This window comes from Zootoca vivipara, chromosome W (genome assembly GCF_963506605.1).
Source record: "Zootoca vivipara chromosome W, rZooViv1.1, whole genome shotgun sequence".
NCBI classification, from domain to species: Eukaryota; Metazoa; Chordata; class Lepidosauria; order Squamata; family Lacertidae; genus Zootoca; species Zootoca vivipara.
Genome location: NC_083293.1, coordinates 1,604,923 through 1,630,624, shown reverse-complemented (window position 1 = coordinate 1,630,624; position 25,702 = coordinate 1,604,923). Strand labels below are relative to the sequence as shown.

The 25,702-nt window shown below is 48.0% G+C and overlaps 2 protein-coding genes and 1 long non-coding RNA gene across 4 annotated transcripts in view; 1 reads left to right on the top strand and 2 right to left on the bottom strand.

The window, feature by feature from the left end:
- The window catches only part of LOC132591142 (mediator of RNA polymerase II transcription subunit 22-like), a 66,643-nt gene extending 41,817 nt beyond the window's left edge, over positions 1-24,826 (top strand). The window contains exons 2-4 of one of the 2 annotated variants that reach the window (XM_060270045.1): positions 8,109-8,383; positions 21,915-21,995; positions 24,118-24,826. In XM_060270045.1, the coding sequence (XP_060126028.1) occupies positions 8,258-8,383; positions 21,915-21,995; positions 24,118-24,336 (426 nt within the window). In that variant the 5' untranslated portion in view covers positions 8,109-8,257 and the 3' untranslated portion in view covers positions 24,337-24,826. The remainder of the gene's footprint in view (positions 1-8,108; positions 8,384-21,914; positions 21,996-24,117) is intronic. The other variant, XM_060270044.1, reaches the window with a different exon arrangement.
- Positions 3,838-7,738, bottom strand: LOC132591442 (surfeit locus protein 6-like). Its single transcript, XM_060270042.1, is given in 5 exon segments — positions 3,838-4,372; positions 4,375-4,582; positions 5,980-6,068; positions 6,242-6,496; positions 7,014-7,738. Coding segments are annotated over 5 exon segments (1,101 nt in total). The 5' UTR covers positions 7,108-7,738; the 3' UTR covers positions 3,838-3,917.
- LOC132591446 (uncharacterized) lies at positions 12,564-13,183 on the bottom strand. Its single transcript, XR_009556974.1, has 2 exons — positions 12,909-13,183; positions 12,564-12,679 (listed from the first exon to the last, which is right to left on the bottom strand). It is a non-coding gene; the product is annotated as an uncharacterized LOC132591446 (long non-coding RNA).
- Positions 24,827-25,702: the final 876 nt, after the last annotated feature.

Below are 25,702 nucleotides of genomic sequence, written 5' to 3'. Positions count from 1 at the left end.
GGGGAAAGCAGGGAGAGTTCTGCCTCCAGCGGAGAATCAGGAAGTGGTGTCCGAGGCTCAGGCAAGGTAGCGGAGCCATTGACCAAGGTGGGACAGGAAGGGGGGAGCAAGGGGGGAAGGCCAGTCCCGCCGACCCCGGAATTGCGCAAGAAACGTCGGGGGAAGAGGCTGGGTCTCCCCAAGCTTCTTTGCTGGAGGAAAACGCGCCAACCTCCATTCGGAGGTACTGATACCTGACAGACAACATGTATAAAGCCTGAAAGGACTATGCTGTGAGGAGTCGTTACTCTAGAGTAGCCGCATAAGCATCTCTGACAGGGAGAAATTGTTTTGCATCCCCTTATAAAATGAGATCACAGGCCCCGGATGGTGGCAGAATCAAAGCTCCATTTTCAGAGGCAGTATATCCACACCAGGGGCTGAGGACAAGCAACAGGAGATGGGTACTTCTTTAATGCCTTGATTGTGAACTTACAGATGCAGATAAGAAAAGCTTCTTGTCTGATCAAGGGGGATTTTTGATAAGAATGGAAGGAGCCTTGCTGGATCAGACCAAAGGGGGCCAATAATTGGAGCCAGAACATAGCCATGGTGGCTAAGAGTCACTGATGGCCTTTATCCTCCATGAATTTATCCAGTCATTTCAAAGCCATCCAAGGTGGCTACCTCATCTGGGAGTTAATTCCATAGTCTGCACTATGTGAATAAGTATTTTCTTTTACCAGCCCTGAATTCTCCAGTGTTATAAGAATTCTAAGGTCCCAAATATAAAATAAATGTTCATAAATGTGCAAGGGAAACTGTTATGAGAAAAAACTGCTCCTTTTCCCTTATGGGGTACCCAAGAGCCCATATACAGGTGAAACTCGGAAAATTAGAATATATGGTGTGCTGTCCTCACTACCGTGCCTGGTGACCTAGGTAGTTTGACATACAGCTAAACCTTCTTGTCTTCGACGGGGGGAAAAAGAGACTGTTTTTTACTTTTAATCCTATACTTTATTGACAGTCAAGAACGAGGTAAAATAAATCGAATAAGACAAATAATAAGTGTGAAGACAAGTATTAAATGGAAAAACGATACAATCTTGCAGGTGGAGAACATGTAACAGCACTCCCTCTGGTACCCTCACACCCACTGAACTCCTCCTCTCTAACCTCAGCCACCAACTGTCCCAACTGTCAGCAACTGTCGTTCTTGCAATATTCTTTTTGGCCAATAGGTGGAGCCGCGCTACCCAGTACAATAACAGCCCATACAAACTAAATACATTTATGAACTTTGCCTGTGCCAAAGGCACGACATATGGGATAGATGCATGCATGACATGCAAAGCAAGATATGTCAAATTTTCTGAGTTTCACCTGTAGAGTCCTTTTGTAGGTTCTCTATCGGTAGCAGAAAATAACAGAGACCAACCAAAGAATATTGAGAAGCAAAGCAGCTAGGAAGCCTGATCTTTATTAAAGCTGTTGCAACAGGGTGCTCCCCCACACACACAGGAGGGGGGGGAGTGACCCCGAGCCATGAGCACAAGCCCTTATATAGACATTTTAAATTGCCTGCCCTGGAGTCCAAGACCACCCCCAGAAATATCATACATACATACATCACAGAAGGGGTGTAGCCAAGACCACCCCCTTAATATGGTACATCAGTGAAGGGGTTGAAATCTGGGTGTGTTGTTTCTTCCTGTCTGCCAGGTTACCTGATTGGATTATCTGGGCATCCTGACCACTCTTTTGTTATGATAACTACTCAGTTCCTGAATCCAGGTCACAGGCTCACACCCTATTCATATCTTAAATGTGCCCTTAAAACAGGATATCTGAAGGATGTCTTCAGATACTGTATTTGAAGAAGTGTACGTGCACATGAAAGCTTATACCCAGAACAAACTTACTGTAGTTGGTCTCTTAAGGTGCTACTGGACAATTTTTTATATATATTTCAACTGCGTCAGACCAACACAGCTACCTACCATTACCTGTTGCAACAGTTTAATAAAGATCAGGCTTACTAGCTGCTTTGCTTCTCAATACGGGCACTTGGAGCAGTTTTTTCCTGTAACACCAGCATTCAGCTTCATGTCCATGACTTCTAGTGTTATGAGATTGAGAAATATTCTCCGCCCACTTTTTTACCTCCAAGCACAATTTTATGTACTTCAGTAATGTCTCCTCTTACTCGCTTTTTCTCTTGACTTAGAAGTCCCAAACGCTGCAAACTTTCCTCATATGGGAGCTGCTCCATCCCCTATAAAAGGGGGAATTTTATTTATAAAAGGGTTTACCCCAACCTTTAAGTAACAGACACTTAAATCAGCGTTTGTCAATTGCAAATAAAAGACATTCAGCTTTATGTTTTCCTTTCAAAATTCCTTTCCACCTAATTTGGATTAATGCTAATTTCAAATATACCTGTATACCTATTTAAATAAAAAAATAGTTATCTCCTACACTACATAGGGGACACGGGTGGCGCTGTGGGTTAAACCACAGAGCCTAGGGCTTGCCGATCAGAAGGTCAGCGGTTCGAATCCCCATTGACGGGGTGAGCTCCCGTTGTTCGGTCCCTGCTCCTGCCAACCTAGCAGTTTGAAAGCATGTCAAAGTACCACTCCGGCGGAAAGGTAAACGGCATTTCTGTGTGCTGCTCTGCTTCGCACATGCTGGCCACGTGACCCGGAAGCTGTATGCCGGCTCCCTCGGCCAGTAAAGCAAGATAAGTGCCGTAACCCTAGTGGTCTGCGATTGGACCTAATGCTCACGGGTCCCTTTACCTTTACACTACATAGGCTAAATACTATAAACTCATCAGATATATGTTGGAGATACCACACCTCCCGAGTTGATCTTATGCCCACTTTTAGGATCTGTTCTAATATAAGCCACTTTTGGAACAGTATAGGGCTTGCTGATCAGAAGGTCGGCGGTTCGAATCCCTGCAACAGCGTGAGCTCCCGTTGCTCAGTCCCAGCTCCTGCCCACCTAGCAGTTCGAAACCACATCAAAGTGCAAGTAGATAAATAGGGACCGCTCCGTCGGGAAGGTAAACGGCGTTTCTGTGCGCTGCTCTGGTTCGCCAGAAGCAGCTTTGTCATGCTGGCCACATGACCTGGAAGCTGTCTGCGGACAAACGCCGGCTCCCTCGGCCTATAGAGCGAGATGAGCGCCGCAACCCCAGAGTCGGACACGACTGGACCTGATGGTCAGGGGCCCCTTTACCTTTACCTAAACTAATACACAGTATTTTTATGTTGTGCTAATATAAAGTAATTAAAAATAATCCCATCTTTTCTTTTACTTTATTCCATTTTTGTTAAGATATTAAATTCATTTGCTTCCTTCCTGAGCTCCTGTTGATGAGATTTTATGAAATTTCTTCACAAAAAATACATTTGTCAGCCTTAGTGTTCCATTCTGGGAAATTTTCTAGGGCCAGCATGCCAGTTGATGGGCAGGGCAAAAGTAAAAATGGAGGGCAGCAATGAATACACATTTTACCCAGGAAAAAAAAAGACATTATAGCACAGTTAAAGGTATAAAAAATTTAAGGAGGGTGTTAAGCTGTGCCAGATGGCCTGAAAGATTTTGAAGGCCACATTTAGCACCCAGACTGAGGGTTCCCTTATCCTGACTCAGGGAGAGGGATGAAAAGATCCACTTGATCAACTGGCATAGCTAAGGGTTGTATGACCACAGAAACAGTCTTGTGGAAATATATCTCTTTTGCATCTCATGCGTAGGAGCTCCCTCTTATTAGTATAGTTGCACAGCCTGATGACCCCAAGTCATCTCACAACCAAGGAGATTTAGATATAAAAAAATTAGAGGTTCAACTTCAAAATAGTTTTTATTAATGAGCCCTGTGAGCACCTGCTCTGGAGTGGGTTCCAATGGTCCACTAGCCCAATTCATTTAAATTTGGCTTTGTTCAGGTCCTCAGGCAGGATGCGACCCTTTTTGCGAGCCTTGGCTTTCTTCTTCTCCACCTTGGCCATCTTTTTCTTCTGGAGGTTCTTCTGGCGCTTGTCTTGCCGCTGCTGCATTTTGTTCACTATGTTTTCAGTCCGCTTCTCCCACTGCCTCTGGCGCTGGGCCTTGCGCTTCTCCTTCCGCTTCAGGGCCGCCTTCAGCCGGTCCTCGTCATCGCGGATTTTGACCCCTTCTGCCTTGTACAGGACATTTGTCCACTTCATCTTCACCTCCAGCTCCTTGGCTTTCCCCTCATCCTTGTCCTTCAGATCTTCCAGCTTACTCTTCCGAGATTCCAATCTGCTCAGGAGTTGCTTGTAATTCTTCCCTGTCAGTGGAGTAATGTTGCCTTTCAGAGCCTTCCTCTTTTCCGCTTTGCTAAGCCCTTCCTCATGACTTCGACCTTATTGAAGACGATCTCGGCCTTGGTGTCATTCTTTGGGGCCTGGGGTTCTGAAATGGCTGCTGAAGCCTCCTCTGCCTCCTCCTTCTCCATTTTCTCTTTCATCCTCAACTCTTTTCTCCGGCGTTTCTTTCTCTCTTTTTCGTATTTCCTTCGTTGCCTCTTCTCCAACACTGCTGGGGACAACTCTTTGCTGTTTCCCTGTTAAGAAACAGCAAGTTGAAAAGAAAGAGGTATCGTTCAAAAGAGCAAAGTGAACTTTTTAAGCTAAAAAGACAGTGCCTAGAATAGAGCACTAACATATATCATTGTAAATCTGGTCACTGTATTATCTTTACCGTTACATTTAAAAGCAGGAAAGCCGGCAAGGATTATTTCCTTCAAAAGAATTTCATCTGGAAGACTAACAATGTAATTATACATTACTGGATACCATAATCAGAATATTAGGGGGGAAACAAAAGACTTGTATGCATGATTTAGAAATCACTACTGACCCCCCAAATGGAAACTGCTTGAACCTGTCCCAACTTATTCCTACAGAACAACCATACAATCCATCTTAATAGCAGGAGGATGTACAGACAAGACCCTGATACCCTGTGGAGTTAATCTGAAAAACAAACTTAGGCTGCAATTCTGAACCTACTTACCCGAGAGTAGGCCCCATTGAACTCAGTGGGACATACTCTGAAGACAGCATTATAAAACTGCTCTGCTAATTTCTATGTAGCTAATAATAATAGTAATTTTTAAAGGGGTAATTTGTATCTGTCACATCTCTTAGAGGATCATGGTATTCAGGAATTCTCATTTTTATATACCTTTTTCTCTCTCTCCTTGAACCAACAGAAACGTTCTTCATTTGCATACTTAGGTTTATGCTTATCCTTAGGATCACTGCCTATCTTTCTCATGGGGAGGGGTAACGTGCATAGGACACTGGAAGTTTAGAATGCATTGCTTATGTAGGTACTATAAGCTTTTATTTTCAGCTACGTGATCTAGAAACTTGCTTTTTTAGAGTGAAAACAGTAAAGCTAAGATTATTAAAAAGCTGGTTTTTTTCACCCAAATATTTCTCACCCATGTTATGTTTGAACAGAATCACAAAGTACAAACAGGCCTGACTGAAGAATGTGTTATATTTATACACTCAGGATGGGGAACCTGTAGCCCTTCAGATGTTTCTAACCATCCCTGACCACTGGCAACGCTGGCTGGGGCTGATGGGAGCTGGCTGTTCAACATCTGGAGGGCCATGGGTTCCCCACCCCTATTATACATCAACCACCCCACATCACATCCTCCAAAATCTGGCCTCCAAAGATGGGTGAACTGTTTTAGTTCAAATCAAGGTAGAGCAGAAGCCAGCATGATATCAACTGGAACCAGAATACTAGAGGCATAGGAATATTTCCACCACACATCTAACTGCAATTCTGTGGGTGTCTAATCAGGAGCAAGTTCCACTGCACTAAACAAGGCTTGCTCCCAAATTAAGCTGGCAAATGCCTACAGCCTAAAATTGGCTTTGGATTCTCCAGGCTTTCTCCACATCTTGACAACTGTTTTTTAAAGGAGAGTGCTGGTTTTACCTGGCCAGAGATTTCTTGGATCTTCTCGTGCAGTCTCTGCCGCAAGAGATTCATGGCTGAAAATGAGCCGGCTGTGCTCCTGTCACCACCTGTAAGGGAAAACAGGAGAAAGCATGTGACCTGTGTCCCAACCCAAATTGCTGCTAAACTCAGTGGCCTGGTTCACACATAAAGCTAAAATATGGGTTACTAAACCATTGCTTAGTGTTATGTGAGAACCCAGCCCAGTAGCTTAACTGACTGGCTGTAGAAACACCCTCACCTGCATTATCGTTTTGGCTTCTGCCCCCTTTCTCCCCAGTAGTCTGAGATCCACTGGAACTGGGTGCAGCTTTGATAACTGGGCCAGATTTCTTAGCACTGGGATTTGTTGGCTTGGCTGGTGATGCTTGGCTGCCCCCAGGTGCTGCCTGCTTGTCCAGAGGGGTGCCCACTATTTTGCCTTGCATCTTCAGCTTCTTCTGTTTCTTCTTCCTCTTCTTCTTCGGCTGGGTGCTATCGTCTCCCAGTCCAGTTCCTGGGAATGTTTGAAGGCAGAGACACAAGACTTCATTAAATGAAGAGAGGAAAATATTTTGCAATCTGGTTGACAACATGCTGTGCAAACATTTCTGCAAGGAATAAATGCCTAAGAACATACATGTTAGAAGGCCCTCCAGATGTTGCTGGACTCCAACTCCCATCAACCTTAGCCGGTATGGCTGATCAGGAACGATGGGAGTTGTAGCCCAGCAACTTCTGGAGGTCTGCAGGAAGCACCAAGACAACTGAATTTTTCCAAGTTGCATTTTCAAAACACACTACTGTCATTCCATTGTGGCATCAGGATCCTTTCCTGAGCAGATTATAATCTAAAATGAGATGTGGTTAAAATAAGGGAAAACATTAAGTACCACCACTTTGAGGTTTCATCACAAGCAGTATATAAATCTTGTGAAATAAAGAAATGAAAACAATTACAATAACTAAGGAGGCTGCACTACGACAAAAAACCCTGATCTAAAGAAGTAAATGACAGCATCAGATAATTGTACCAAATTTCCTTTTTCGTAGCTTGGGGGCTTCCTGGGTGCAAATTTTCTTGGCCAATTTCTGCAGGTAAGAGTCTTTGTTGACTAAACTGGCCATTGTGGGATCAATGTCTTGTGAAGGTAAAAGATAAAAGTAAATAAACCAAAAATTTAAATAAAATCGTAGGATGGTCTCGCAGGGGGAATGTTGCTTCTAAGTCAAAGATGTCTTGTTCATTCCGATCATCCTCCCTTCGAAACTTCTACCCAGAATGCTGTGTGAGGCTGCTTCTGCTAAGTCGACCCAACGTGGACAAAACTCATGGGGCCACGTTTGCATACTCGCTTTTCATCCTGCTTAACGAGAGAGAGAAAATATTCAATGACATGGGTAAACTGAAGGAGACTCATGGCTTGATATTGACTAGTCAAGAAAACAAAAATCCACAGAAAGCCATCTCAACACATGTACAGGCATTTGAGGGGGAAAGTGGACATCTGTTGGCTTGTAAAGCTATTGTGTACACAGGTACAGATTGTACACACTTGTACAACATGTGAATAGTTGTACAAGAGCATACCTAACTAATTTGCACACATGGTACCCCAAATTGTACATAAGTTTAACAGAACAGGTGAACAGCCCCCACGTGTCACATCAGCCAGCTAAATTTTACTTTCCAGCAAACACGTGTGCAGGCTTACGCATTAAAGAGAGCTGCTTCTACGCACGCACAAGCGTTTGCGTGAAAGAGTGTACTGATCAACTACTGTGTACATGTACACAGTTTCACAAACTGAAAATATGAATAGCTGTAGGAGCGTGCAGCTGAACAACTTATGTACAGAGGTTGTACGCTCGTCGAACGCCACGTGCGAACCAACACATGCTGGCCACTCACGGGAAGGAGAGATCATCTCATGTGTAGGCGCAAGGCAAACGACTCCATTCGAGATCTCCCATCCTGGGTAGGGCTGGCCAGTGGGCAGTTGGCGGAGATCCACCCCCTTAAGGCTTTTAGGGGTTGGCACGCGTGCCCCTAAACCGGGATCGCAGGGCGTGCAAAGGCGGCGCTGCAACCCGCGTGGTTCACTTCACCGCGTGCGCTTCTCTTGCAGGAATCGCAAAAAGCGCACTACAAGTGGCTCTCTTGTGCCGTGAGCTGGCCACTTACCTGGGCTGGAGAGGAAGGCGGAACTAGCCCACGGCCCTTTGTGACCCGCTCGGCGCTCTATTGGTAGACCCTGGGAGGAGGAGGCGAAGGATTATGGGATGTTGGAGGAGCTTCGGAAGGAGGAGGAGGAAACCCGCCCCATGGGTTGGAGGAACCCTTCGCAAGAGAAAAAGGAAAAATGGCCGCCTGCCTGCAAGAGGATTACATGTATTGAGTAAGGTACCGTACTGAGATAAAACATTTATTTGTTAGATAATCGATCTATTTATTTGGACTTCTTTTGTGAGGGCGATGCACCTGGCTTCTCTCACTTTTCAAATGCATGCTTGTGCTTTCAGTGACTCGTGTTTTTTACTACCCCGGCGGGAGAATCCTGTTTGTTGAGCGCTGGGCGAGTTCAGATCAGCCTTTCTCAATCTTGTTGGCTTCTAAGGTTTTGGGTTTATGATTCCCATCATAGCAAGTCAGAAAGCTGGTCCATTGATCCATCTAGCTTAGTGTGTGACCCGCAGAATGGCAGTGGCTCTCCAGGGATTCAGCTCTCCACGAAACGATGAAGACCTACTTCAGAAATAAGGTTCCAGGTCTAAAAGGGATGGTTTGAGTAAGATGCTGTCATGTACTGAGTCGGACCATTACTCCATCTAGCGCACTATTATCTGCGCTGACTAACAACAGCTCTTCCAGGTTGTGTGAGCTATAGTCCTTTCCTCTAAAAAATAATGTAGCAGTCCAGTCTTTGTGGCTCTAAATAAATAGGCAGCTAGCTGCCTTATGCTGAGGAAGTCACAGAGTTGGGAATGATCTGAGTTGTAGACCTAAACTTCTGGAGGGCACCAAGTTGGTTAAGGCTAATTAATCAAAATAGGCTGGAATGTGACCAGTGGGTATGTGTTTTGTAATGCATGAATTTTGAGGTGGGTCATGGAGATGTGCAGTTGATGGAGAAACTGTTGGGATCTGTTGCAAATTGAGTCTCCCCCTCCCCCAAGCAATGACATCCTTCTGGGCCATCTAGAGCAGGGGGCTCTGTTATATAGTGGTCCCGCTCCTTCCTCCTGGGCTGTGCTCCAGAAAATGGTGTTCTGGGATGAATGTTCAGACCCTGGGCTCTCACTTGTGGTGTACCTCAGGGCTCTATCCTCTTCCCCCATGCTTTTCTACATCTATCATCAGGAGGTTTTGGCTGGGTGTTCACCAGTATGCAGATTTTTAAAAATAAACCTTTATTGTCACTACATCACGTGTGTGCAGTGAAATTAAACGAGCCCCACCCACCCCCCAACATACACTCAGTCTTGTTCACAGTCTGTGTGCTTGTCGGAAGTCAATTGCACTACTTTCCCCTCCCTTTCTGCAGCCCAACAACCCACAGATAAAAACTGTTCTTTAACCTGCTGGTGCAGCTGACTACTGTATCCCCTGCCCGAAGGTAGGAGATTAAAGAGGTACCCACCTCTACCTCTCTTTTAAATCGGAACCAGTGAAGGCAGTGAGGGTCCTGTGTGAGTGTCCGGAGGTGGTTGGAGGGTGGATGGTGGTTAATGGATTGTGGTTGAATCCCGACAAGACAGAAGTACTATTCTTGGGGGGACGGGATGGGTGGTGTAGGGGACCCCCTTGAATGGGGTAACTGCCTCTGAAGGACCAGGTGCACAGCCTGGGAGTCATTTTGGACTCACAGCTGCCTGTGGAGGCACAAGTCAATTCTGTGTACACTCACTAGAGTGGTGCATGCTCTGGTTATCTCCCGCTTGGACTACTGCAATGCGCTCTACGTGGGACTACCATTGAAGATGACTCGGAAACTATAACTACCGTAATCCAGAATCTTGTTGCTGGACAGTTTGACTGGGAGCAGCTGCCGGGACCATATAACACCAGTCTTAAAGGATCTACATTGGCTCCCAGTACATTTCAAAGTACATTTCAAAGAGGGGACTCGGGTGGCGCTGTGGGTTAAACCATAGAGCCTAGGGCTTGCTGATCAGAAGGTCAGCGGACAGGTGAGCTCCTGTTGCTCAGTCCCAGCTCCTGCCAACCTAGCAGTTCAAAAGCACGTCAAAGTGCAAGTAGATAAATAGGTACCGCTCCGGTGGGAAGGTAAACGGCGTTTCCGTGCGCTGCTCTGGTTCGCCAGAAGCGGCTTAGTCATGTCCTCCCGTCAGATATCCTCCCGTCATGACCTGGAAGCTCCCTTGGCCAATAAAGCGAGATGAGCACCGCAACCCCAGAGTCGTCCGCGACTGGACCTAATGGTCAGGGGTCCCTTTACCTTTACCTTTTAAATTTCAAAGCACATTTTAAAGTATTGATGCTGACCTTTAAAGCCCTAAACAGCTTTGGCCCTGTATAGTGTCTGCACTTGTGGGACCCAGGTGGCGCTGTGGTTAAACCACTGAGCCTAGGGCTTGCTGATCAGAAGGTTGGCAGTTCGAAGCCCCGCAACGGGGTGAGCTCCCGTTGCTTGGTCCCAGCTCCTGCCAACCTAGCAGTTCGAAAGCACATCAAAATGCAAGTAGATAAATAGGAACTGCTACAGCGGGAAGGTAAACGGCGTTTCCGTGTGCTGCTCTGGTTTGCCAGAAGCGGCTTTGTCATGCTGGCCACATGACCCGGAAGCTATACGCCGGCTCCCTCGGCCAATAATGCGAGATGAGCGCGCAACCCCAGAGTCGGTCACGACTGGACCTAATGGTCAGGGGTCCCTTAACCTTTAGTGTCTGCACTGGTCAGTGGTCCCCTTACCTTTAGTGTCTGCACTATCATCTTTCAGCCCAGAGATCAAGCACTCAGGGCCTTTTGGTGGTTCCTTCACCTTGAGAAGTGAAGTTACAGGAAACCAGGCAGAGAGCCTTCTCGATGGTGGTGCCCACCTTGTGGAATGTCCTCCCGTCAGATATCAAGGAAATAAACAACTATCTGACTTTTAGAAGACATCTAATGGCAGTCCTGTTTAGGGACGTTTTTACTATTTGATGCTTTATCATTTTACTATTCTGCTGGGAGGCTCCTAGAGTAGCTGCGGCAATCCAGTCAGACATGCAGCATCCAAATAAAAGATATATAATTATTATTATGTCAACCGTAGTTTATTTCTTTCTTCTATCCATACTCCAAGTTTTTGCTCACCTAATTGGAACATAAAAATATTTCCTCATTGTTGCTTTAAGTCAAAGCTGGGGGAAATCTGCAGCCACATTCTCACATTCAATTTAAAGCACTATTAAATTTAGTTAAAGCTACTTCTGTGTAAAGGTAAAGGGACCCCTGCCCATTAGGTCCAGTCGTGACCGACTCTGGGGTTGCGGCGCTCATCTCGCATTATTGGCCGAGGGAGCCAGCATACAGCTTCCAGGTCATGGGGCCAGCATGACAAAGCCGCTTCTGGCGAACCAGAGCAGCACACGGAAACGCCGTTTACCTTCCTGCTGATTACTTTTTAGATAGCGCTTGTATAAGACAGCCTTTTGCTACAGTTGTAATATGGATAGTACAGTAATTCTTTTTTGATACACATACTTTTACAATGTCTCACTCTTTAAGTTTTGTGTTGGATTATGTTACTGTACTGAGGAATTTAAGATTTTCAGATGAGCATATTCTTTTGAACGATATACCTGTTATATAGAAAGTGACAATGGGACAGCATGCCCAAATGGTGGCAACATATGAACAACCACTTATAGATGCACTTTCTTTGGATAAATATATTTGGAACAAGTTTATACAAAAAATATTAGGTTACTGATAAACATATTTGTAACAGAATATTAAGGCTATACATTAGTCTTAATATGTATGGAAACCTAATTGAGAATTTTTCTTTTCTTTTCATTCTCATTCATGTTTTCCTTTTGTAATCACTTTTTTTAAAAAAATGAAATTCTTCCAATTAAATATCAATTTTAAAATTGCTACTGCCTAAGGCAGGCATTCCCAAACTGCGGCCCTCCAGATGTTTTGGCCTACAACTCCCATGATCCCTAGCTAAGAGGACCAGTGGTCAGGGATGATGGGAATTGTAGTCCAAAACATCTGGAGGGCCGAAGTTTGGGGATGCCTGGCCTAAGGCCTATGAAGGCATTTAAGAGTAGATCCCTCCTCGATGATTAACTGATGCTTGCTTTAAATTATTTTCCTTTTAACTTGCTTTTGATTTTTTCCCAAAAATGATTTTACTGTATGGTTTTATAATGTTGCAAAACCCCAGTAATATATTTCTAGGATACAGCAGCATATAAATACTTGTTATAAATAGACAGGCTTCCCGTGAAAGCAACTTTACTCCTTCCTATTCTGTTTAGGCCCCCGAGTCGGTCACGACTGGACCGAATGGTCAGGGTTTCCTTTACCTTAAGGTGCTACTGAAATGAATCCTTTTTCCAACTCACCGATGCCGAAGTTCTTGGGCCTTTTCTCAAAGAGAGGATTTACAACCTTCTTGGCCTCCTGTTTCTTGACCACAGCAGGGGCCGGAGCCACCTTCTTCCCCTTGGCCTTCTTCCCCTTGGGCTGCGTAAGTTGAAAGAACGATTCGGTGAATTCCCTACCAAAAGCGGGCGAGCCGCACACACATCGGAGTCCCAGGTCTGCACCAGGTCCAGGCCCCCAAACCGGTTCCCCATTTCATCCGCTCTCCCCAATACAAGGTGCCAAGGATTCGCCAAGGTGTCTCGTGCCTCCCCTGCCAGAAGAAGCCCAACCATTAGCCCGTTTAGAGGACCGATTGAGGACAACTCACCATCTTGGCTTCAGCTACGAAAAAGAAAGGGAAGGAAGCAGCTGGGCGGGTTTTAGAAATCCGCGGGGCGGAAGTAGACTCTATATTTATACGTCTATGGTCGTTGTGGCTTTCCACCGTAGAGATGCAAAGCTACAGGAGGCCGCTCCTCATCCATAGAGAATCCTGGTCCGTGCCTAGAGCGTAATCGGTTTATTGCTGCAAACCACGCCTGCGCACGAAAACAGGCATGAGGAACGCGTGGACAGCCAGCCCCAGTCAGCGTAGCTTGGGTTCACGGGAGAGTTAGCGTACGCCATGCCGATTACTTTATGTTGTGAAACGGCCGGGCTATATGTTTAATTAATAATAAATAGTTCCGCAACATCCTTCTTTCCCCAACTAACCATGTCTACCCAACGTCATTTCCTCACTTATTGTCCCTGTACTTAAGACAGATATTTATGCAGTGATGTACAACAGCTCCTAAGCATGTAGTGTGTGTTCCCATAAGTTTCTAAAATCAGTTAAAATGCAGCCCTACCCCCCCCCAACAAAGAAGCAAAGTATCCAATGACACATGGCACAGCTTCCCTCCTAAGCTGTTTGGCTGCCCACGACCAAAATTCCCTGAGGCACTTCCCTGAGGATTGTCCCATATTTGAATGTAAAATGCAACGTCCTATATTGAAACAGTTTCGTCCTGTATTTCAGGTCCGTCCCGCCCCCTCTCTGCCAAGCTAGGGATCCTCTCCAAATGCATGTGTCTAAAAGGGTGTGTGAAAGGTAATTAAGCTCTGGGTAGCAAAGCACAGATAAAGGTTAAGGGACCCCTGACCATTAGGTCCAGTCGTGACCGACTCTGGGGTTGCGGCGCTCATCTCGCATTATTGGCCGAGGGAGCCAGCATACAGCTTCCAGGTCATGGGGCCAGCATGACAAAGCCGCTTCTGGCGAACCAGAGCAGCACACGGAAACGCCGTTTACCTTCCTGCTGTAGCGGTACCTATTTATCTACTTGCACTCTTACGTGCTTTCAAACTGCTAGGTTGGCAGAAGCTGGGACCGAGCAACAGGAGCTCACCCCATTGCGGGGATTCGAAACACTGACCTTCTGATTGGCAAGTCCTAGGCTCTGTGGTTTAACCCACAGCGCCACCCACGTCCCTAAAGCACAGATAGATTTACAAATTTGTGTGTGTTTGTGTGTGACACAAATTCCAGTGGGGCCATCCTGTCCTGCTTCTCTTCTTTGGCGATCACTCGTAGCCGAGTAAGATTGTCTTCCATAAACACGATTTTAACAAGGGTCCATAAGTGACTGTGCAGGCCAATTCTGGATCCACATGTCCTTCCACAGTGGGACATTGGTTTCCAGCACGTTTCTCCCTTGCGTCCTGAGGTCTAGTTTCTTCAAAGCCCATGACACGTTTGGCAGGGCGGGGTGGGGTGTTTGGGGGATAATTCCCCCTCCCCACCCAGTGCTGAAGTGACTTCAAAGCAATCCATTACCACCTATTGTACTACCAACCTTACTATATGCTTGTGAAACATGGACCACTTATAAACGCCATCTCCAACTCCTCGAAAGATTCCATCAACAGTGTCTGAAAAATTTTACACATTGTCACAGACGCGGTAGCGGCTACTCTAGAGTAAAGACTCCTCAGAGCGTTGTCTTTTCATCCTTTTATTTAGTGCTGATTATTTACAGTGCGGAACAGTGCTATGTACATGTTGTCAGTTAGGGGTCAGAACCTCCGAATGTAGTCTAGGAATACTGAATCTCCGCCCCCGTCGTTTCCTGCGCAATTCCGGGGTCGGCGGGATCGGCCTTCTTCCCTTGCCTCCCACTTCCCTTCCCACACTGGGCATGGGCCTGAGCCTCGGTCACCACTTCCTGAGTCTCCGCTGGAGATATCTCCCTCCCCACTAGCACTAGCGCTGGGAGACGAACTGGTACTTAAGATGGGAGGGACCTGCCTGTAGCTTCTGTCCCTCACATCCACCCCCCTCCCGGCTCCCCTCCCCCCCTTCCTGAGGGCTCAGAGAGAGCCGGGGACAACTAGAAACCAATAAAGTCCGTGGCATCTGAGCTGGTGGGGGTGAAAATTTCCCCCCAATCCTGGGAATGCCCCCCTTCTCCCTGGGAGGACGGAAAGCCCAAAAAGTCCGTGGCGTCAGAGCTGGTGGGGGTGAAAATCTGTCCCCAGTCCTCTACTGACTCCGACGTTCCAGCCTCCTGGTAAAACCATACCTCCTCTTCTGGTTCCTCAAAACCCGCTTCCCATCTCCATGGGGAGCTGCTCTCGGAGTCCCCTCCTGAGGGTCCCTCCCCCTCCCCTTCCCTGTCCCTGTGCCGGGGCTTGGGCTTGTGAGGGAAGAGAGCGTGGAACTCTTCCACTAAGAATTCCTCTTGTATCTCCGTGGCCGGCACCCACTCATTTTGGGACGGCATTGTGTCTTCCCATGCCAGGAGATACTCCAGCCCTCTCTCCCCCCACCTGGAATCCAGAATTTCCGTGGCCTCATTGAGTTGCTGCGTGCCTCCCCGTTCCTCCCCACCCTCTGTGGTCTGGTTGCTGTCTGTGAACCTGGTGCTTTCCTTATAGGGCGACAGCAACGACCTATGGAACACTGGGTGTACCCTCATGGATTCCGGTAACTCCAGCCTGAAAGCTACCGGATTGACCTGCTGCGTGACCTTAAAGGGTCCCAGACGTCTGGGTGCTAACTTCTTGCACCTCCCCTTGGTTGGAAGCCCCTGAGGACAGCCACACCCTGTCGCCCACCCTGATGACCTCCCCTGGTCTCCGATGGCGATCCGCCCCCTCCTTGTACGCCGCCTTGGCCCTTTCCAAGTGTTCTCTGAGTTGCTGATGCACCGTCTCCAGTTCTTCCGCCCAATCCTCTGCTGCGGGACCCTCCTCCTCCTCCTCCCATTCCCTCCCCGGGAACGACCTGAGGTCCCGCCCGTAATTGGCCTTGAAGGGCGACACCCCTGTGGAGACGTGCACTGCATTGTTGTAGGCGAACTCCGCCAGTGGCAGGCGATCCACCCAGTCTGTTTGTCGCTGGCTGACATAACACCTCAGGTACTTCTGAAGAATAGCGTTGGCCCGCTCCGCCTGTCCGTTGGTCTGCGGGTGTCTTGCCGTGGAAAGGCTGACCTCCACCTGTAGGAGGTTCATGAGTCTGCGCCAGAACCTGGAAACAAATTGGCGCCCCCTATCTGATATAACCCTCAAGGGTAATCCGTGCAACCGAAAAACGTGGTCTACGAACAGTTTGGCTGTCTCTTCCGCCGAGACAGCCCTCGCACAAGGTATGAAGTGGCACATCTTGGTGAAGAGGTCCACCACCACCAACACTGCCGTCTTGCCCCTGGAGGAAGGCAGGTCGGTGATGAAGTCCATGGAGAGGACCTCCCACAGCTTGTGGGGGGTGGGCAGGGGTTCCAGTAACCCTCCCGGCGCTGCTCTGACCACCTTGGCCCTCTGGCAGGTATCACAGCCTCTCACATAGTCCTGAATGTCCTCCCTCACCCCCGGCCACCAAAAGTGTCTCATGACTAAGTGCGTGGTTTTGTCCCTACCAAAGTGGCCGGCTGTCGGGTTGTCATGCATCTGCTTGAGGACCTTACCTCTGAGCTGGGTGGTGGGCAGGTACAGGGCTCCCTTATAAAAGAGTAACCCTCTACGTTCCTCAAAGTCCTTCGCTTGCCCCCTCCCCCCTTGCAGTTCTCGGAAGATGCGTGTGGCAAACTCATCCCCTGCTGTCAGGGCTGTGAGTTCTGCCTCACTCACTACTGCTGCCCCACATGTCCATGCCGATGGGGGAAAAATGTGCCGGGGTACTGGTGGTAACTCCTCCTCCATGTACTCTGGCTTGCGGGAGAGGGCATCCGCCCTGACATTCTGCTCCCCCGGTATGTAGTGTATGGAGAAGTTGAAGTGGGAGAAGAACTCCGCCCACCTTATCTGCCGCTGGTTGAGCACCCTGGCTGTCCTCCAGAACTCCAGGTTCTTATGGTCCGTGCATACCTGGATGGGGTGCTTGGCTCCCACCAGGAAGTGGCGCCAGTGTTTAAACGCAGCGTGTATTGCCAAAAGTTCTTTGTCGAAGACCGTGTAGTTGCGCTCGGGCTGGCTCAGCTTCCTGGAGAAAAAGGCACAGGGTCTCCATTCTCTGTTGGCATCCAGTTGCAGTAGGATCGCGCCCACAGCTCTGTCAGACGCGTCCATCTCGACGCGCAGGGGTGCATCCTGCACCACGTGGAACAAGTTCTGGTCTGAGGCGAACACTCTCTTGAGGCCCTCGAACGCTGCTTGCGCCTCCTGTGTCCACCTGAACTTCTGCTTGCCTCTCAAGCAGTCCGTGATGGGATCCGTGACGCGGGAGAAGTTTTTGATGAACTTCCTGTAGAAGTTGGCAAAGCCCAGTAGGCGTTGGGCATCCTTGCGAGTCCTGGGGCTGTGCCAGTCCAGGATGGCCTGCACCTTGTCCTTGTCCATCGCTAGCCCCTTGTCTGACAGCTTGTAGCCCAGGAAGTCTACCTCCTTGGTGTGAAACCTGCACTTCTCCAGCTTCACATATAGGTGGTGCTCCTTCAGGCGCTGCAGGACCTCTCGGACGTCTTTCACATGCTGCACGGGGTCATTGGAATAAATAAGGATGTCATCTAAAAAGACCAAGCAGTTCTTGAAGAGGAGGGACCCCAGGACGTGGTGCATGAAGGCCTGGAAGCAAGCTGAGCCCCCTTGCAATCCAAAGGGCATCACCAAATATTCAAAAGAACCGAGCGGCGTGAACATCGTGGTTTTCCACTCATCGCCTTCCCGGATCCTGATCAAGTTGTACGCCCCCCGCAGGTCGAGCTTGGTGAAGATCTTGCCCCTGCGTGCCGCTGTCAGCAGATCGTCCACTCTGGGCATTGGGAAGGCCACCGGTTCAGTCATGCTGTTCAGCCTTCTGAAGTCCACCACCAGGCGGCGCTGTGACGTGTCCTTTTTGTCCACCCAAAAGACTGGGCTCCCCCCTGCTGCCTTGCTTTCTCGTATGAACCCCATCTTGAGGTTCTTGTCGATGAACGCACGCAGATCCTCCAGTTCCTGATCCGACATGGAGTACAGCTTCGCTGGGGATAGCGTGGCCCCTGGCACCAGGTTGATCTGACAGTCAAACGACCTGTGCAGGGGCAGGTGGTCGGACTCCGCTTCGCTAAAGACCTCCTGCAGGTCCCAATACGGTTTGGGGATTGCCTCCCCCCCCCTTGACGTGCATGGTGGCCACCGTGGCTATCGGTGGCCCCTCCCCTTGTTGGCGCTGCATGCAGTGTTCCAGGCAAAAGTCAGACCCAAACGTGAGGCATCTCTGGTGCCAACTGATGGACGGGTCGTGGCGGTGGGTGATTGCCCCTCCCAGCAACTCCCTGCCGTCAATGGTGGAGACGTGCAGGGGAAAGTCCAGCTGCAGAAGTTGGATCTGGTGTGCTTCTGCAAATTCCCTCGGAAAAAAGTTGGCAGACGCTCCGCTGTCAATTAGACCTAAAACTGTCAGGGGGTACCCATTTGGAAGTGTCAGAGTCACTTCTAGAACCACCCCTGCTCTGGGGGTGGGTGGGCTGGCGTTGCTCCGTTGTGCACGGGTGGGTGGGTTGGGGCTGTCGTTCGTTGATTGCGGCTGGCTGCTGCCCCTTGTCTCCTGCAGCCAGGCTGTCTCGTTTCCCTGCATCTGCGCGGACTCAGTTGGGGAGGGGACAACCGTTCCCGCCCTCCCTTGCCATTCCCTGCGGTGGGGGCAGCTTCTGACGAGGTGGCTAGGGGAGTTGCAGAGGAAGCAGTTCCCGCCCCTTCCCTCCTTGCGTTTTGGCGCCGCTGGGGTTTGAAAAGCCCGCGCGCGCGCGCTCCATCAATTTGCATGGGTTCCGGATCTGGGACGGCCCTGGGCGGGGCTTGGGGTGGGGCCTGGGGTGGGGGCTGATGATGCTGTCTCTCCTGCGAGCGTGGGAACCAAGATTGAGCTGCACGCGTCGCCTGTTTATCGTTCCACCTGGACTCTTGTCTTACCCCCACCGCTAATGCTGCTTTACTCAATTCATCCATGTTCCGTGGCTTTGCCCCCCTCAAGAGTTCATCCTTCACGTCCGCATGCAACCCCAGGTAGAACGCAGACTTCACTGGGTCACTCTGCAGATCCCACCCCAGTTTGTGAACCAGCATGGTGAACTTCGCCCAGTATTCTCGGACCGTCATTTTCCCCTGCGTCAAATTGTGAAGCTCCTCCTTACCGTGTTTCTCACATTTTAAGACATGTCTTATATTTATTTTTATTCAAGAAAATAAGCCTATGGCTTATTTTCGGGGGGGGGTGTCTTATTTTATTTCTTTTACTAACCGGTAAGTTGCTGCTGCTGCTCAAGCACCGACAAAGCGCCCAGCAGCGTGCGCCGCATGGAGCCCCGAGCCAGCGGGATCCGCTGAAGCGCCGACAAAGCTCCCGGCAGCGCTGCGCAGAGTGCCCTGAGCCACAGGAGGAGCACCGTGGCTCTCGGCCTCTCCGCCGTCCTGTTCCTGTTTCCGCCGCAGGCGCCGCCGCCTCCTGCTACCTCCTGGGGCGTCCCAGGCTTCGCCCGCTCGGCAGTGCTCCATGCAAAGCCAGGGGCGAGCGCAATTCCACCAGGAGGTTCCTCCGCGGCACCCGTAGAGACCATAGAGGAAAGGCGCGCGGCAGACACACCACTTCTGACTTCCGTTACCCTCACCCACTCCTGCTGCGGCTCGGGGCGCTCTGCGCAGCGCTGCCGGGAGCTTTGTCAGCGCTTCAGCGGGTCCCGTGCCAAGGGGAAAGGAAGGGAGGAGGGGAGAGAGAGCGGGCAGAAAGGGAGGAGGGGAATAATCGCTGGCGCTACACGGCGAAAGAGAAAGGCAAGTTATGGCTCCAGGTGGAGCGACTGTCCCGAGATAATGGGAAAACAATCCTGCACTGTGTGAGCGTTTCTGCAGACCACGAGGCGCTGCTTGGCCCTTTCAGTTTGCTGCGGCTGCACGCCACAAACAGCGGAGGGTGAAAGGAGCAGCGCCGGGTAGCCAGAGTAACCTCCACCACCCCACAGCCATAACGTTTCCCAGCACAGGATGATTGAGGCTTTGTCGGCGCTTCAGCTGGGTCCCGCTGGCTCGGGGCTCCACACGGCACACGCTGCTGGGTATTTTGGCGAGGCCCTCCAGAACTGCACTTACGGTAGCACTACGGCTTATTTTCGGGGTATGTCTTATATTTTTTCAAAGCATGAAAATCGTGCCATGGCTTATTTTATAGGGACGTCTTAAAATATGAGAAACACGGTAGTAGCCTCCATCTCACTGTCGCTAGCATACATGACTTTTAATGCTTCTAAGAATTGTTTTACATTCTTCATGCATGGATTTTTTGACGCGATTAACGGCCTGACCCATTCTCTTGCGCCTCCCGTCAAATGTTCCACGATATAAGAGACTGTGCGCATCATCCGGAAATTCCGCGTCATGCAGTTCCAGCGCATAATTAATCTCAGTCTCAAATCCTAAGTACTCTTTGGGGTCTCCATTAAACTTTGTCACTAGGGCTTGCCCCCTCCTAACTGGTAGCATCTGTGGCTGGGGCATCCCCCCACCTCTCGCTGCCTTCTCCGCATCCAATTTGGTTTGCAGATCTGCCACCATGACCCTCAGCTGCCTCTCGGTTTCGTCTTTCGCTCTCACCTGCTCCACTAGTTTCTGTAGCTCCTCCTGCGTTCTGCGCGATTCCTCTTTGACGGCATTTAACTGGTGTTGGGCTTGCGCTGCCAGGTTCTCCAACTCCTGCTGCGCTTTTCAGCCTCCTGCCGCCATCGTTCCGTCTCTTGCGCGCTCATCGCTGCAACTCCAAAGTAGCCAGAAAGATTCGGAGGTTGTGCTGTCACAGACGCGGTAGCGGCTACTCTAGAGTAACGACTCCTCAGAGCGTTGTCTTTTCATGCTTTTATTTAGTGCTGATTATTTACAGTGCAGAACAGTGCTATGTACATGTTGTCAGTTAGGGGTCAGAACCTCCGAATGGAGGTTCGCGCGTTTTCTTCCAGCAAAGTAGTCTAGGAATACTGAATCTCCACCCCCGTCGTTTCCTGCGCAATTCCGGGGTCGGCGGGATCGGCCTTCTTCCCTTGCCTCCCACTTCCCTTCCCACACTGGGCATGGGCCTGAGCCTCGGTCACCACTTCCTGAGTCTCCGCTGGAGATATCTCCCTCCCCACTAGCACTAGCGCTGGGAGACGAACTGGTACTTAAGATGGGAGGGACCTGCCTGTAGCTTCTGTCCCTCACATCCATGATATGACTTTAAACAGTCATAACTTTCCCCAAAGAATTCTGGGAGCTGTAGTTTGTTAAGGGTGTCAAAAGTTGTTGGGCTATCTTTAGTCCCCTCCCAGAGCTACAGTTCCCAGAGCTCCCTGTAAAGAGGGGTTGATTGTTGGACCACTCTGAGAATTGTTGCTCTGTGAGGTGAATAGGGGGTCTCCTAAAAGCTGTCAGTGCCCTTAAGAAACTACAGTTCCCAAAAGCCTTTGCGGGAAGCCATGACCGTGTAAAGTGGTACAATACTGTTTCAAATTTATAGAATAGAAGGGAGGCCGAAATGAATCGATGTTCCTATAACAAGGATTGAACGAGAAGCCTCCATTTTACTACGTAGTTGGGGGTGTTCTATTCCTTCTTCTATGGCGGAGTTGGGGAACCAGTGGCTCCTCCTGATGATTTTGGACTCCATCTCCCATCAGCCCCAGCCGGAATGATCAGCAGTCAGGGATGATGGGACTTGTAGTCCAGCAGCATCTAAAGGGTCACATGTTCCCCATGCCTGCTTTGGCCTGAAGTGTTCAGAACCTCTGGCAGAGGGAATGCAATAAAATCTCATGGAGGATAGTGAGAGGGCTGTTTTTCTCTGCAGAACAGTGGAAGAAATATGTTGAACCCAATGTAAAAGCTTTGTTTCTAACATTTGCTTTAGATTGAGGAAGAAACCCAAGTTTCTCGGGCAACCCAAGGCGAGCAGGACAACTACGAGATGCAAGTCAGAGCTGCAAATATTGTGAGTAAAAAACATCCAATAGGGATGCTTGGCAGGGGGTTGGACTGGATGGCCCTTGTGGTCTCTTCCAACTCTATGATTCTAGGGAGCATATCTTGGATGGGTTCTAGGGGGCGTTCAGATACCTGAGAGGCTGCCTTCTCCCCTACAGACCCTCTCAGGTGTTGAAATCAGCAGAGGGGCTTTTTTGGTTGTTCTGCCACCCTCAGAAGTTCTGGGTGCTGGTACCTTAGGACAACTTATTCCCTGGGCCAGCTCTTCAATTGTGGAATTCCCTCCTCACAGAAGTGTGTCTTCTCATTTTTGTTGAGATGTGTGTGTGTTAAAGAGATGTGTGTGTGTTAAATCTATGGACATACTTCAGAAGGAGGGGAAGAAGCGCTGTTTACTGCTGAGAATTTTAAGCTGCTGAGTGAGAGGAGTCAAAGAATGTACGGCATCTGGAAGAAGGATTGATGGGGACGGAGCGATAAGGGAAGCAAGTTTTTATTTTTTCTTCATATTGTTGCCTCGTACCTTCCCGGACGCGATGTCCTGGCTTGTTTGGAGTGAAAGAGAAGCAAAAGACTGTGTGAGTTGAACTCTATAGCTGTTGTTACTGAGCATATTTCTTAAAGATGTGAAGTTGCCGATGAGAAAAGCCCCCCCCTAGTCAGACGGAAGGAGCTCTGGACGCGTTCGGAGGATTTATGAGCTGTGACGCACTTTAAATTGGAGCAGCGACCTGAAGCTAAGTTCAGCTATAGGGCAAGGAGATCCATTAATTTACCAAGAGTTCATGGTTGGATGTTTGGGTCTCCTGCCTGAAAAAGCTGTAAATTCTATAAAGATAAATAAATCGTAAATCTTCATGGCTATGAGAGAAAATGAAAGTGATTTGAGCCTTTCAAGATGGCGCTGCTACTTCGTCGCAACAGGGAGCTCCACTAAGAAGATTTATGGGGAGGCTGGACTGATTAACTCACACAGGAGAAAGAACATCTGTGAAACTTCGTTTGATATTTATCTCAGCAGCTGGAACAATCGGATGAAAGTGGAAAACACCTATGTGACTGTAAGGGGAAGATTTGGAATATTATGAGCTTGGAGGACGATTTGAACTTTAGAAATAAGACGGCAGTGGACAGTTGCGAGGAATTCCCAATTTCTTGAAGCATGGGAACCCAAAAATAAATTATTTAGATGATTTGGCATAACATTCGGTTTGATTGATATATATATGTGTATAATTTGAAATATTGAATGTGATATAATTGGTTTTAATTGGAAAATTAATAAAAATATTTAAAAAAAAAAAAAAGAGATGTGTGTGTTTTAGGATCTACCCAATTCATTTGAATGTGATTTGTTTTAACTGTTCAGTATATAAAAAAAAGTTTTAATATGACCTGGGACCTGCTGGTGAAGGGTGGGCAATAAATTGTTGTTGTTATACATTCAGGGTAAATTGGGGCTGTATGTCAAGATTGGATTACTGAAATGTGCTGTATATGGGCTTCCCTTGTGCTCATTCCAGAAGCTGCAGTTAGTGCAGAATGCTGCAGCATGATTGCAAGACCTTGTCGGCATATAACACCCAAGCTAAGAGACCTGCAAGGGTTGCTCATTTGCTACTGGGCCATGTTCATGGTGTTATTATTAGTATATATAGCCTTTAACAGTTTGAAACCAGTTTACCTGCAAGATAGACTTACCAAATATATGCCCAGTGGACTGTTTTGATCTGTCGAACAGGCACTGTCACAAATGCCCCGTGATACTTGTTCTGCACTTGTAAGAAATTAATATTTTAGGGTGGCAGCACTGATGCTTTGGAACTCCCTGTCCGTTGAAATCAGGCAGGTGCCCTCACTGTACTCCAAGGTATCTGCCAAAAATATTTTTGTTTAGGTAAGCCTATCCAGGCATGTAGAAGTCAGACACATGTTAATTTGGTTTTCAGCTTGTCATTGACTTTAATTATTCATTGAATGTTTTAAATAGTAGTGTGGTATTTTTCTTTTTACTTATGATTTCATTGTTTTATTCTTTTTGTAAACCGCTTTGACACTTTTTCTTTTTATGATCTAGAGGTGTATAAATAGTATAAAATAAATAATTTGAATACGGATGTCTCTGCTAGGTTCGGGCTGGTGAGTCTCTTATGAAGCTTGTCTCTGACCTAAAACAGTTCCTGATCCTCAATGTCTTCCCTTCCGTCAACGAAGCCATCAACCAGCGGAACCAGCAGTTGCGCAGCCTTCAGGAGGAATGTGATAAGAAGCTTATTGCCCTGCGTGATGAGATCTCAATAAACCTCTATGAGCTGGAGGAAGAATATTACTCTTCCAGGTACAAATGAAGCCATGGACGGTTCCCCTGTAGTAACCACAACAATTTCCTGTTTCTGACATGGGGGTGGGGTGCGGTGTGTGTGTGAAAATAACAACTGTCCTTGTTTTAAAAAGCATCCCTAAATTCCTAGCACCCAAAGAATCCAGGCCCCAAAGTCGTTTTATTGAGTACTTCATGTTTGACGTGAGATGTGGCCATTTTGGAGGGCAAGCACACCATGTAACTAGGACTTTCTCCACAGAGATGTGGAGGTGAGCTTCTCTCCTGCCCCCTCATCGGCATTGTGATCTTGTCACTTAAATGACTTGCAAACAGGAACAGCTATTGGATCTTGAACTGCCCAGGGTACCCTAATCACTAGTCAGTGTAAACTGCAATCCTAACCATGTCTAACTCAGAATTAAATGGGGTTTGTTCCTACCTAAGTTGGATTAAACTGCTTTGAAGCTTTTTTTACAATCAAGTGGTGTATAAATTTTATGAAATAAATAATAAATGAAGATGGCAGCTAAGGCCCCATTCATACAATACATTTAAAGCACTATGATGCCATGCTAAACAGCTATGCTAAACAGAGTGCCTGGGGAAACCCCAGCCAGATGGGCAGGGTATAAATATATTATTATTATTATTATTATTATTATTATTTCTGCCAAATAATTAGGGGAGCTGTAGTTTTCGAATGGTGCAGAGATTACAGGGTTACAATTAATTCCCAGTGTTCCCTGTGAAGAGGGATTGATTGTTAAGACACTCTGGGAATTGTAAGTCTGTGAAGGGAACAAGGGCCTCCAAATAGTACTTAGCACCCTTAACTACAGCTCCCAGAATTCTTCAGGAGAAGCCATGATTGTTTAAAGTGGTATTGGATGCATGGTACGAGCATGCGGTAGTCAAACAACAACATCTGAAGGGCTGCAGTCGAGAAGATACGGAACTTTGAGGTTTAGGATTCAATCATACGCACCCTTAGCTGAAAGGGACCACAATTGAATAGAATGGGGCTTGCTTCTGAGTAAAGATGCATAGGATTGGACATAATAAACAGTTTTTTCTTCTGTCTGTGAGACTGGACCATGAGTTTCCAGTTTCGGAATGTTAAGATGCATTCAAAACAAAGCAATATTTTAAGGATTCTTTTGTTATGCCATTATATTATATTATATTAATTATTATATTATATTATACACACACATATATCCCATTAAAAATATTTGCTGCAATCTTTATTGAAAATAAAACAGCAGTGTGTGGGCGGAAATATAATTGTCATTTCAGCTGATATCTACATGATTTTAAGCGAACCCACAGCTTGATTTTGAAAACCTCACTCCCCTGCTTGTCCTATGCAAAGCTTGTTCCTCTCCTTCCAA